We start from the raw sequence: 14,252 nt of genomic DNA on the forward strand, positions 1-14,252 counted from the left end.
AGACTCGGTGTTCCGCTCGGAGCCACGCACACTGCTGTGCGACCTCGGGCAGGCGGCATCTCTCTCAGCCTGGAACCAGGAAATGGTACCACTTTCCTCACAAGACCGGTATGATGAATTAGTACGTGTCGAAGTGTGTCGAACAGGACCTGACACATAGGAAGCGAGGAACAAATACGAGCTATTCGTGTTAATGGTGCTCTAATCACTTGGTATGTCATAGCTCGAGTCACTTCTTGCAAAAACCCTATGACAGTCATTATTATTACTGATACTTTATAGATAAGAGTTCTATCATTCATTTAAAAATATGTTCGGTTTAGAGAACAAATAGATGGTTATGGGGAGGAGGATGGGTGAAACAGGGGGAGGGATGGAGAGTTCGCTTATCACAAGGAGCACTGAGTGATCTACACAAGTGCGGAATCACTGTATTGTACACCTAAAATGAAGATAACACTGTATGTTAATTGTACCTGGATTTAAAAAAAGAAAAAAGAGAGAAAAAAATACGTTAGGTGCTGTGCTAGGAGCTAGGACTGGCAATGAGCAGAAGAAACACAGGCTCTGTCCTTACATGCAGGAAGAACGGTTAAAATGCTCCTGGGCCCCCACTGACCAAGCCTGGGACGACTGGGGCCTCCACATAAACAATGATAGTAAAAATGACAAGGTGTTGAATAAAACAGAAATGCATGAGTCCATCCTGATATAAGTAAGTGAACGCACAGATAGAGGTGTGGGGGAAGGTTCTTTGTTATGTTAGGATGCCAGTGAATGAATGCAGAGGAAACGGTGGAGTTTTTGAAAAATTGCCCATTGACAAACATCACAGTAGAAACTGATACAGGCAAGAATTATCAGCGGGGACACCTGTGTGGCGCAGTCGGTCAAGTGGCCGACTCGTGATTTCCGCTAAGGTCGTGATCGAGATGGAGCCTCGCATCAGGCTCTGCGTTCAGAATGGAATCTGCTGGAGTTTCTCTCTCTCTCCCTCTGTTCCTTCCCACTGTGCTCTCTCTCTCTTCTAAATAAGTAAGTACATCTTTAAAAAAAGAGAAAAAAAAAGAATTGTTAGCAGATGCTAAAACCACAGGGTGAAGTTTGGTGAGGAATAGGATATTTACCTGCTCTCAAAATAGTTAACTCCAAGAGGAAAATCCTATCTTTTTTTTTCTAAGTTAACTGCAACTTTTTTTTTTTTTAGAGCTTTAGTTTAAGTTTAACACTTCCACACAGCACCCAGTGCTCACTACGACAAGTGCACTCCTTAACCCGCATCACCTGTATCACCCATCCCCGCCCTCCCCCTCCCTGCCCTCACCTCCAACTCTGGTAACCATCGGTTTGTTCCCTGTAGTTAAGAGCCTGTTTCTTCGTTTGCCTCTCTCTCTTTTTTTCCTCCTTATGCTCAGTTATTTTAAAATCCTGACTCTATAGTAGAAAATCCTGGCAGATACCACCTTAACCAAGTGATGAAAGTGAACATCACCAATGAGGGACAGACTCCATGTGCCTCCTGATCTGATGGGCTGTGGTATTCATGTCAAATATGCATGACCGTGAATTTAATCATGAAGACATTGCAGACAAACGCAGATTTAGGGACATTCTACAAAAGAACTGGCTTATAGTCTTCAAAGATGTTGAGATCATGAAAGACAAGGGCGGACTGGGGGGCAATTCCAGATAAGAAACTTGACAACCGAGTGTAACGTGTGATTTGGATCCGGGACAAGAAAAACAGGGTTTTTCTTTTTGGCTATAAAAGACATTACTGGGACACCTGGAAAAATATGAATGTCTGTAGATTACATCATAATAGTACATTTATATTAATTTCCTGAATTTGAGAACAGCACTGTAGGTAGGAAAGATAATGTCCTTGTTTTTAGGAACACACACTAAGAGGTACTAAAAGATAAGGGGACTTCATATTTGCATCTCTCACATGGTCCAGAAAAAAAGAAATAATAATAAAAATAATGTATGTGTATATAGAGAGAGATATAGACCAATAAACCAATAGATAAAATGATAGAGCAAATGACGTAAAAGGTGAGTGCTTGGGGAGTCTGGGTTAAGGACATACAAAAGTTCTTTCTACTATTTTTGCACCTTCTTTCCCTAAATATGAGATTATTAGAAATTAAAAGCTGTCAAAAAATCAAGGACACCTCACCCCTGCCCCCATGCCTCTTTGGGGGAGCCGTGCAGGGCAGAGGGGAGGAGAGGGAGTTGTGACCCCAGGGCTGCAGACCGGGCAAACCCGCCCAGGTGGCTGCACCTCTCTGCAGACTGAGCCATTTCCAGCGGGCTGGGGAAGGGTGCTGACAGCGAGAAACATTATTCCTGGCCCTTGGCCAGTGTGGGAGGAAACAGTGAGAGGAAACAGTGAAAGCTCCGTAGGGCTGAGATGCTGGCGCCAGAAGCCGAGGCGTGGGCAGGACGTGGGGTCCCCGCGGGACCCGTAGCCAGCAGGGCTTGCTGGGGACCAGGGATCTGCTGCCCAGGGGGGCTCTCTCCCACTGCAGGGAAAGGGGAAGGAGGGACTGGAAAAAAGAGAAAGGGAACGACCAGTGTTCACGAGGCACCCCCCCATCTGCCAAGCACTGTTCTGGTTGGTTTACGTTTATTACCTCACTAATCCTCACAGGAGGTTTGGAGACAACCTCTGCTATGATTCCCATTTTAGAAAGGAGGAAGTAGAGGCTCAGAGGGGTAAGGACAGAACTTTTGTGTGGGGGCAGGACGGTGGACTAGAGATGCTCACTGATTTTTATGCTGAAAGCCACAACAACAAAAAAGCCGGTTAAAATAAGAATTTTAAAAAATTAATCAAGGATCTGGCAAGAAAATATAAAACATTCTGAAGTCAAAATCCAGGTGAAATCAGGAGCCCAGAGAGGTGGGAGGGCAGAAGGGCTGCCTTTCACCTTGAGGGCATTTGTCAGATAATTTGACCTTGGCTTGGGTTCTGATGGGCCGATAAAGATGAGAAACAAGGGTCAAGCCAAGGTGGGAAACTAACACAAGAATCTAGCCCTGCACAAAGCTGATCTCCATCAGATTAGGGAGAAACTAGAAGCACACCCTCCACCTCCACCAATGCCTGCCCCACTCATCATCCCCACTGAAATCTACAAAGAGATTTTAGCACTGAGTCGAGGAGGCGAGCATTTTCCCTGAGAATTCATAACCTCAAATGCGTGGCTGGTGGTTTTGAAACCTGAATTCACATTCCCCGGTTCAACAAAAACATCTAAGCCGAAGTTGTAGACTGAAGTAACCCCGCAGAGATTTGGGTACGAGCGTCAAAGCAGGAAGAAGCAAATTCCCTCTTCTTTCCTGGATGTTCAGAAAGTGAAAATATAAATGGAAAAAAATAACACGGACTCCATGACATAGACCACAGATTCAAAAATACATAAAGACTGGCGGAAACAAAGATTTCACACAAAAGCCATGAAGGTGGAGAGGCGAAGAGCAAGCCAGCCCAGGAGTGGCCAACTTCAAAGAACTCGGGCCAAAATACTTCACCTTTAACCAAGAGCCCACTGCAGAGATGAGTTTCTCAACCTCAGGCATGTAATTCTTTGTTGTAGGGGCTGACCCACTGTAGGATGTTCAGCAACATCCCCGGGGTTTACCCGCCAGATGCCGGGAGCATCAATCCCCAGTCCGGACTGTGGCAACCAAAAATGTCTCCAGACATTGCTAAATATCCCTTAAGGGGTAAACTGCCCCCGGTTGAGAGCCACCAACTTAAACTGATGAACCTAGATGATAATAATAATGAACACAGGCCACAGATCTGAGAAGCCAGAGTAGGGATGGGAAGGCCTTATTGTAGGTGGTGGGAGGTGGGGTGAAGCAGCGAAGGTCCAGAGAAAATAGTACAATGACCCAGTGGCAGCAAATCTCAGAAAGAGCCAGCAAAGCTATACTCCCCGAAAGAACCTTCTACATATAAATATCCGGGGCGTGAAAATCCAACTCATTTCATGGCACATAATTTTTTTCTAATTGAGTTAGCACAGAATCAATACAAAGACGCTAAAAAAACAAACAAACAAACAAACAAACAAAAAACAAACAAACAAACAAACAAAAACGGGGTGGGAAGATCGGCAAAGCCTGCCACATAAAGAACAATGACCAGGAAAAAAAAATGTTCCCACAGAATAGATGAAAAAATCTGACTAAACATCGTTCTACGAAGGAACAAATCTTACTAAAACAGGTGCCTCCGGGAGGGAAGCCCCCAAAGCAGAAATGGAACGACTCTGGGAAGAGACAGCAAGGCAATGGGAGGAGATGAAGGGAGAACTGGAAGAACAGAGGGATAAGAAAAAAACAAAATAAGTTCAGAAACGAGGATGCGCTTGGGAGGAAGACTCAGGCACAACACAATAAAAATGGAGGACAGACACAGGAAAGTGACCAAATAAGACAAAATGGGAAAAAAAAGGTTTTTTTTTTTAATTAGAGAGAAAATGATAGATATTTCAAAAAGACAAGAGAGCCAACATATACATAATTGGAGTCTCTAGACGTGAAACACAAAATGATGAAATACAATGAATACTTGAGAATAGCATTGAGGGAAACGTGCTTGAAATAAAATATGTGAGTCTATGAAGAACACCATGTGTGCCAGAGAAGGTGGGCCTAGAACAGTCCTTTCCGAGACTCTCCTAATAAAATTACCAGACTTCAGAGATACAGAAGATAGCCTTTGAGCAGCCAGGCCAAGCAAACAAACAAATAAACAAAAACCAAAAAGCAAATCTGATCACTCGTACAGGGACAAAATCGAGCCGGCCCCAGCATTATTCAATGCCAAACAGTGGCACAACCCTCATAGGGTATGTAAGGATTTTATGTGCCATCAAGTTGTTCCTCAAGCATAAAAGCTACAAACAAACATTCTTAGACATGCGGGAACTCGGGGAGTATCGTGTGCGTGGACCTTGTTGAGGGAACTACCTGAGGACAATCAGAGACCACCAGGAGGTGACCAGGGAAGCCACGGCAAAAGGAGGACCTGGAACAAGCACAGAATATATGTTTAAAAGTAGATCGAAGATAAAAGGAAGCCTGGGCATCTGCTTGTGTACATATATACAGGCTGCCATAATATAGGAATGACATATCTAATCGGAAGTGAGAGGAGAAAGTAGAAAGAAGATGAGAATAGAGAACATTTCCTCATGGCCCTGTCTGTGATAGCTAGGAGTTAAAAAACACCATCAAGAACTGAGAAATCAAATAGTAGAAGCATATTTAATACGGCATATTAATAATACAAGGTTAAACATGCATTGCATTGAGGGAAGGGATGGGGGGAACGTGCCAATTTTTCATGGCTCGTTCTAGGAGATTAATAGATACTGCCTGATTTACAGGGAACTAAGGTTGCTCTACAGTATCATAATTATGAAGGCAAACACTAGGAAAAATACAAAGAAGCCTTCCTCAATGAGAATTTTCATTGCTCTGGCTAGGACCTCCAGTGCAATGTTGAATGGCGGTGACAGGAGTGGGCACACTTACTTTGTGCTTGATCTCTGGGAAAGCTTTTGGTCCTTTACTGTTGCATATGATGTTAGCTGTGGGTTTTTCATAAGTGTCTCATATCGTGTTGAGAAAGTTGCCTTTTCTTCCTAGTTACTAAATGTTTTTATCACAGAAAGATGATGGGTTTGTTGAACCATCCTTGCATTCCTGAGATAAATCTCATTTGGTCCTGGTGTACAATCCTTTTTAATATGCTGCTGGGTTCTGTATGCTAGCATTTTGTTGAGGATTTTTGCATCTATATTCATAAGGGATATTGGCATGTGGTTTTCTCATAGCTTCTTTTTTTTTTTTTTCAAGGATTTATTTATTTTAGAGGAGGAGAGAGAGAGAGAGAGCACCAGTGGGAGGGGCAGATGGAGAGGGAGAGAGAGAATCTTAAGCAGACTCCAAGCTGAGCAGGGAGCCCAGGGGGCTCAGTCTCACAACTATGAGATCATGACCTGAGTCAAAACCAAGAGTCAGATGCTTAACTGACTTTACCACCCAGACAAAGAACATTTCCTTGTCTGGCTTTGGTAGCAAAGGAAAACTGGCCTCATCAAATAAGTTGGGAAGTGTTCCTTTGTCTTCTGATTTTTGGAAGATTTTGAGAAGTATTGGTTTTAACTCTTTAAATGTTTGATAGGATTCACCAGTGAAGCCATCTGGCCCGAGACTTTGTGGGAAGGTTTTTGATTAGTCATTCAACCTCTTTACTTGTTATAGGTCTGTATTTAACTAATTTTTAAAATATACTTTTTTTTTTTTCAGATTAAATCTCAAGATAAAATCCAACTCTCCACTGTACATAAGAGACACACCTAAGAAGTTGAAACTAAACGACAAACAAAGCCATACCAGGCAAAGAAAAAAAAAATGATTAGCAGAAGTCATGATTTAAGTATCAAACAAAGTGCAGTTTGGCCTAAAGAGAATTAAGCACAATAGAAAGGATCGTGTATCAGCTGCCACTCAAATGCTGATACAACCGTGGACACTTGTGCAGCAGATAGCCCCGGAATTTGCCAGATTAACCACAGCAGTGCGAGGACACTCAGAGCATGTGAGCAGGAGACTGGAGCTCATCTCTCATTGCCCAAGTAGTATGGTCACTAAGGCAGCCCTGCTATAATGCGAGAGGGTTACAGCACCACCCCAGAGAGAAGAAATAACTTTATTTTTCTCTCCTGTAACAATCCAGGATGGCAGATGGCTCTGTTCCTTCAGTGGGTCAGAGGCCTAAGTTCCTTCAAGGTTGGGGCGCTGTCATCCCTGAGACCATGCCATCCTTTGCTTGGTGGAAGCCAAATGACCACTATATGCCCACTTTGATCCTATCAGGAGGGAGGTGAGATCACAGAGCTAGCAAGCCCACAATCTCAGACCTGGGTTCACAAGTGGCAGATACAACTCACCCTCACATTTGATTAGAGAAAACTTGCCGTTTGTCACTGGGTACAACTAAATCCAAGGCATGGGGTGGGCTGAGAGTGGCTGAGTCTCATGCCTGGGATAAAGGACAGAACAGATCTTAGGGGACCACTACTGATCAGTAGCCACTAAACACCTGAGTGTGCTCATTCCCCCTTGAGTCGGACACACTCAACCCTCCTCTCCAAGAGACACCAAAGTTACCGTACTCCAGATCTCTGAGTGAGGCACAGACCCCTCTACCAGGTTCAGATGTGGTTCCTTGTGGTCTGATGACCTGTAGGCTACAAGACAATTCATGTGTCCCACCAGCCTGACCAACAGGCAATGGTGAAGCCGAGAGAACAAGACTGTGATAGGTACCAACTATAGAAGACGAGCACGGGCAATGCTCCCCAGTCCTGGGCAGGAACTGTAAGGACCCCTGACGAGGGCGGAGATGTTCAGTCCTCTGGAAGCTCCTCCCTTGTCTTCTGTCCTCATCTGAAGTGGATGTCAGCAAATATGTCTTCCTTTAGGGCTGTTCTGGGGCCTAAACACTTATGGGCTTTTGTGGTTTCTTTAGAAAAACAATTCCCTGGGTGATTTATTAGGGATCACAGTTTGTTTGCTTCCTGGCCCGGTCCTGAGCCCCTGTCATCCTCCCCACCCCCACTGCGGGAGCACATTTGGGGTGGGAAACTGATGTCCCCATCCCAGTCAGGAGAATGGGACATTTTTCTGGTGTGGGAAAATCTGCTCTGGGTCAGATTGGTGGGGAACAGCCTCTGGCCCTGCTGCAGATGGAGGGGAAGACCCAGCTAATGCGGAGAGATCCAGTGGGAATGCAACGGTTTGGGGGAGGACAGGGGCTCATTTCAGCCAATGGCCCATCTTGAGTCCCCATCCCACCTCCACAGGCAGCTCAATGTCATGAGGTCCCCAGGCCTTGCTTTCATGCTGGGTCAAAGGCAGACTGCAGGGAGGCCTACATTCTTCTGGGAAGAACAAGAGGGACATGCCCACAGTCCAAAGCCTCAGCCCAGCATGGCTTGCCCTGCTTGCTTGCTTATTCCAGGAAACTCTGGCACATGGCCATGCTCACGGCAAAGGGGGCCTGAGAGATTCAGTCTAGCCACGTGCAGAGAAAGAGGCAGACAATGGATTTCAGTGGACCGTGAGCGGTCTCAACTCTGGTCTGTCCAACTGGCTATAGGAGACAGTTTATTGGGAAAAAGGAAGACTTCTCTAGAGCCACATATGGCTCTTCATGGCCCAGGAACATGTAAACTTCAAGACAGCTCCTCCGTCCACACCATCCTACCCCACCCCAATGGCCCCCTCCCTGCACACCCAAATACATTGGTGGACAGGAATGGGGAAACCACAGATTCTCATGTAGAAAAGGGAAGAAGAGAAACACTGAAAAGTCACCAGTGCATACATGCAAAGGTGTTCAACATCACTCATCATCAGGGAGATGCAAGTCAAAATCACAAAGAGATACCACCTCACACCTGTCAGAATGGCTAACACAAAAACAAAAACAAAAACAAAACGAACAAACAAAAAAACACAAGAAACGAGTGCTGGCGAGGATGTGGGAAAAAAAGAACCCTCATGCACTGTTGGGGGGAATGCAAACTGGTGTGGCCACTCTGGAAGACAGTATGGAGGTTCCTCAAAAGGTTAAAAATAGAGCTGCCCTATGATCCAGTAATTGCGCTACTGGGTATTTGCTCATAAAACACAAAAACACTAATTCAAAGGGATACACGCACCCCTGTTTATAACAGCATTATTTACAAGAGCCAAGATACGGAAGCAGCCCCTGTGTCCATCGACTGATGAGTGGATAAAGGCATGATAGATACATACAGTGGAATATTACTCAACCAGCAAAAAGAAATCTTGCCATTTGTAATGACATGAAAGGAGCTAGAGGATATTGTGCTGAGTCAGCAGTCAGAGAAAGACAAATACGATTTGATTTCACTCATATGTGAATTTAAGAAACGAAACAAATGAGCAAAGGGGGAAAAAGAAAGAGGGGAAAAAAAACCAACAAACAGACTCTGAACTATAGAGAACAAAACAATAGTTACCAGAGGGAAGGGGTATGGGGATGGGTAAAATAGGGGAGGAGTTAAATTTTTTTAGATTGCTAAATCACTATATTGCACAAATAAAGCCAAGATAACTGTATGTGAACTATACTGGAATTAAAATTTTTAAAAAGAAGTCACTGGTACATGATGAATTGTAGTAGCAACCAGTGAGGACTCACTCTGGCATATGAGGCTAATCTGGCCAACCCAGTTCTGGAAAATTCTCCTTTCCCCATCATCCTCTGCGACCACCACTTCTGAAGTAGGTGTTAAAAGTTCTGACCTCCTTGGGGCTCAAACAATTGTAATCACCGGTCAATTCCTACTTTTTTTGGCAATGCCTTCAAAAGGCTTCTGATCTAGGTGCTTCTAGTTAGTTCCAGGTGCCAAAAACCACACCCAAAGATGTTTTCTCAGCAGAGTTTGAAGCCTGTTTTATTACTTTGTTTCCTGCTCTGACCCAGCTAACTTTGATTTGGGCTACTCGGGGGAATTCTAAAACAATAAGTCTGAGTGGGAAGACAATACCCTTAACCTAACCTTGCTCCGGGGCTGGATCCTGTACTGGGCCTCCTGGGTGGTCTTCCAGAAAGGCTGAGCCTCAACAACTGATTTCCTTCTATGTGGATGACAAAGGGCTTTCACCTCTCGGGCACCATGTTTCTAGATACTCTCTATTCCTTTCCATCTCTCGTGTCTTTCTTTAATAATCTGTTCAAAGTCATAAAGAACAGCAACCAGTATACACTAATGTTCCAGCTCTTTCTAAGCACTTCTAGAGCTGTGAGCTCAGCCAGTATATGACCAGCCTTCCCAAGCGTCATAAAAATGGTTTTTTTGCTGTTTTTCCAAGGTATAACAAGACTATCCAACTTCCCAGCCTGCAATGCCGGTACCCTTCCCACCTGCATCAAAACCACTAAGTCAATGCCTCGTATTGTAGGGGTTTTGCTAAAACAGCAGTAATAAACTGCCAATATGCTAGTATTGTTCTTTGTTTACTTAGGGTCAGGGAAGGCGGCTATAAGAATGAGAGTCTATAATGATTTAGTGGCTCAACGAAGATGGAAATGTGTTTCACATGTAATAGTCTATGGTGACCATTCCAGATTGGCAGGCTGTTGGGTTCCACAAGGTCATCCAGGAGCCTGGGGGCCTTCCGTACTGTTGCCCTGCCATCCTCTAGGCCATTGGCCTCAGCGGTTTGATCACCACTGGGTCGCAGACGCATGCACGTTCCCACTTGTGGGAAGGGGAAAAAGGGCATGGGAGGGGGGATGGTAGCAGGGTTCGATTTAAGGCCAAGGCCTGGGAGGAACCCAGTTCCCTTGCTAGTATATGCCACTGGCAAGAATGTAATCACATTGAGAGACCTACGTGCAGGAGGGACCTAGAGGCTGGCTGTGTGCCTTGGATGAAGGGGGAAATCAGTGTTGGTGGGCAATTGGCAGGCTCTTCCCTGCGCCTGGGAGCTGAATGGGCAGGTTGTCCTCATGAGTCACATGGCCTTGAGCATAAGCCGAGAGGACGTCGGTCTCTGTGGGAGGCCCTGGCCCCCTCACCCCAGGCACGTGCTTATTGCCCATCCAGAACGCTGGGCCAGCAGACCACAATGACACACGTTTGCTTGGCCAACTTTGCCATATCCAGAATGTACTCTACAGTATCCTCTAAAATGATGCCCAGCCTGTACCGGTGGGTGCCTGAGAGAGACGCATGGCAGCCCCAGGAACCTGCTGAGGGACAGAAGGGTGTGCTAGCCTCGAGTCTCCAAGAAGCAGATGCCCAGAGAGGATTATGTGTGCAAGGATGTCATTAGGAGACATGCACGTGGGAAATGAACTAGAAGGAGCCAGTGAAGGTCTAAGGGAGTCAGCAGGGCAGGCCTCCATGCAAGAGCGACCCCCAGAGAAGGGGCCAGGGAGAAATGACCGTGGCAATCTAAGAAAGCTTCAACAGAGCCACTGGGAAATCCTCAAACCAAAGTCGACCAAGAAACAAATCGGTGTCTCCTAGAACAGTTCTGCACTAGTGTCCCCAGTTGTGCACATGGTCATTGGTGGGAAGCAGCTCGTGGGGGGAGGGGATGGGATGGATGTCAGAGCTAGGGCTGCATTGATCAATATCGCGCCTGTCCCAAGAAGTCTGCAAGGCCATTTCTCACAGCTGCCATGGGAGGTTATGGTTAGATCTGGGGTTCACACTCTAGACAGAGCACAGGATTTAAAAATTCTGAAATTAAAAAAAAAAACAATCGCACTGGGTTGCCACCCTGCTCACCACCGACAAGTTGTGTGGCATTGGGCGAGAAACGGAACCTCTCTGATCCTTCTCAGTTTCCTCATGTGTGAAATGCCGGAGAAATGTTATCAGGACGAAAGTCGAGTTTCAGCAGGAGGTACCCACTAAACGGTGGCCTTTCTTTATCCCCTCCCCATTTTGCCAGAGCTCGGTGGGTCGAGGGGTACGCCACACGTGCTTCCTGAGGAAGGAATCCCAAGTCCACAGCAGACCCCAATTCCCTGCGACAGCAGATAGGCCTTCCCTCTCTGCCCCACAGCGAGCGGGCCTCAGAGGCCGAGCTGGCTTGCAAACCAGTCCCAGAAACAACCTGATAAATGTCTCCCCCAGGGCCGAAGGGAAATATTTAGAAGAGACTGCCGGCCAGGCCTGAGACGGCCACTTGTTACCTCCCCTGGGCTCCAGCTTGTTTGAAAACTCATCACCCAGGCTAGGACTGTGGGCTGAGGCCCAGGTGGGGAAGCGAAGGAAGAAGGCGGCTCCTTGGACAAGCCTGTAAATCCCGGCGGCAGACGGCAGACGGCTGGGCAGGCTTCCACCCACCCCAGGCACACGCCGGCTCTACAGCTCCTGAGAGGCACTGTCTCTGGCTTCTCTCTCCCCCAGTGCCCCTTCTCCAGAGCGCGTTCGCAGCCGCCTTCCCTCCCTCCTACTCTGGGGGGGGGGGGGAGGCCCTCCCCCCCCCCCACCCGCCTTTCTTCTCTCTCTCCAGTGGTCGCCCCGATTGATTCTTCTCCATCTCTTGACACCCTCCGGGGCTCCTGAGTCTTGAGTGTGTAGCTCTCTGCACTTCCCCATCTCTGGAGGTCTCCAAGTCTCCCTGTCTCCCAGAGCGGCCTTATTCCTCTCTGCCCTGCTGGTTCTCATGCTCTCTTGCTCCCTCGGCCCATCTCTCTCCCTCTGGTTCCTCCTCTTCCACCATTTGACCTCCGAGCCCAGCTGCCTCCTTGGAGCTGTGTGCTGCCTTGGAAAGCCTTCAAGCCACAAGGAGCAGCTGAGTCCTGAAACTTCCATAGGGACCCTGGAGCAGCACCCCCATCCCCCATCTGCCCTCTTCCTCTGTGTATGGTGGACATGCTCAGAACCAGAGGGCCCCAGCACCCCTGCCCCAGCCTGCTTGCTCTGATAATAGAGCATTCCAACCTCCTCTCCCTCCCCCAGGCCCTCTCGGGGTCACTGCCTCGTCTAAACGTCTTTCTGCATCCAACCTTTAGAGCTCACTGCTAGTTACAGGTGATACTAAGAAACTGGGACAAATAGGACATCATTTTTACACCAAAGGGAGGGAAATTGGCTTAATTAAGTGTTCGGTATCTATTCAAGAGAATTTTATAAAAATTATGAAGTAGAGCCATACATACGGGTGTAAAACACAAACCCACGTAAGTCAAAAGCAGATTAAAAGTAGTATTTAGGGCATAAATCTGTCTTGTAAAAGACAAGAAATATGCGTAATGTCCAAAATCACATATGTATTTCAGGGTGGTGGGAGTATGAGTAACTTTTTATTGCGATGAACAAATAAAGCCCACCAGGACATAAGCAAGATAGGCGTCAATCTTCTTCGCTGCCCCTTTATTGATTTTAACCCAACAAACATTTCTGAAGCCCCAACTGGGTGGCCCCTCCCAGAGGCTAAACAGGAACTAGAGTGATCAGATATGTGACAGATCCCACGACAATCCCCGGAGACTGGCCAGGGTGACCCAAAGAGACCCTTCAGGTAGGTGTTCGGCTGGGGCCAGTGCTGAAGGTGAACAGAAGAGGCTCTCAGTGGCAAAGGGTACTGGCAGGGGAGCGGCACCCAGAGGGGAGCCGTCCAGCTAGGATCTCGAACGTGAAGGGTGTGGAACCACCCTCCCAAGAAGGCTTGGGGCACCCACCACTTAAACAGGAGAAACAGGACCTATTGCTAAAGACAGAAGATAAGACAGGGGAAGAGGATGAGGGACTAGAACAGGGTTGGGGTGGAGGTACAGTTCCAAGTCTTAGCCAGCCTCCTCTCTCCCCAAGGAGCTCAAACCAGCCTAGCCATGCTGCTGGAGTCACAGCCTGAACTCATGGCTGCCTGGCCAGCCTGTGAAGTTAAGGGCCTTCTGTCAGGAACCCCCAGCACAGAGAAGCTGTGGCCCGGGACCGCAGTGGCCAGTGTGTTCCCATGGGCTAGGCAGTGCTGAAGACCCCCAAGGCCCTGGGCTGGCCTCCCAGATGGGAGGACATTCTTTCAGGCTCTGCGGGTTCTATTTTTGTTTCTTTGTTTCACTTCCTGGGCTCCCCTCTTCTGCAGAGTCCAGGGCTAGGAGAGGCGGGGTGTCAAGAGGCAGTACAGATGCCCTGCGTGCTGAGCGGAGCTCCAGCACCAGCCCCACCACGAGAGGGCACCCGAGAACAGAAACTGCAATCTCCAGAGAGGGGGCAGGCGGAGTAGGGAAAGCACCCAAACTCTGCACGGATCTCTGAACTACTCCGCCCAGGGCCTGGCCACGGTGGGTCAGATCTGAAGCAATCCTGGAGGGCTTGGCTGGGTGGGGGCCCCAAGTGTGGGGACCTGCCCTCTTCCACCGGATGTTGTTTATTACATAGATCGCCACCTACTGCCAGGTGATAGTGTTACACTGCCAACTCAGAGGGTTTAGGGTGTAGGCAGGGGTGCGGGGCAGCTGCCGGAGACACTGGAAAGGGGCTGGCATGATGGAGAGAGCTCTGGCCGCGAGTCAGGACAGCTAACTGCGCCGCCACTACTTTCTGTGTGACCTCTCCCTCTCCCCTAAGTGTTTTCTCATCTGTAAACAGAGGGGGTGGGAAGACTCAGTGGTACCCAAGCGCCCTTCAGGCTCTGACCAAAGACATGCCCCACTCTCCTTGAACAGC

At 47.6% G+C, this 14,252-nt stretch overlaps 1 protein-coding gene across 1 annotated transcript in view; it reads right to left on the reverse strand.

Annotated features, from left to right (window-relative positions):
* Positions 1-797: 797 nt before the first annotated feature.
* ALKBH3 (alkB homolog 3, alpha-ketoglutarate dependent dioxygenase) overlaps positions 798-14,252 on the reverse strand; it is a 72,331-nt gene continuing 58,876 nt past the window's right edge. Inside the window, exon 9 of the mRNA XM_080816967.1 lies at positions 798-1,045. Coding sequence (XP_080673093.1) covers positions 1,028-1,045 — 18 coding nt within the window. The 3' untranslated portion in view covers positions 798-1,027. The remainder of the gene's footprint in view (positions 1,046-14,252) is intronic.

The sequence above is a fragment of the Martes martes genome (genome assembly GCF_963455335.1).
Source record: "Martes martes genome assembly, chromosome: 10".
Lineage (NCBI taxonomy): Eukaryota > Metazoa > Chordata > Mammalia > Carnivora > Mustelidae > Martes > Martes martes.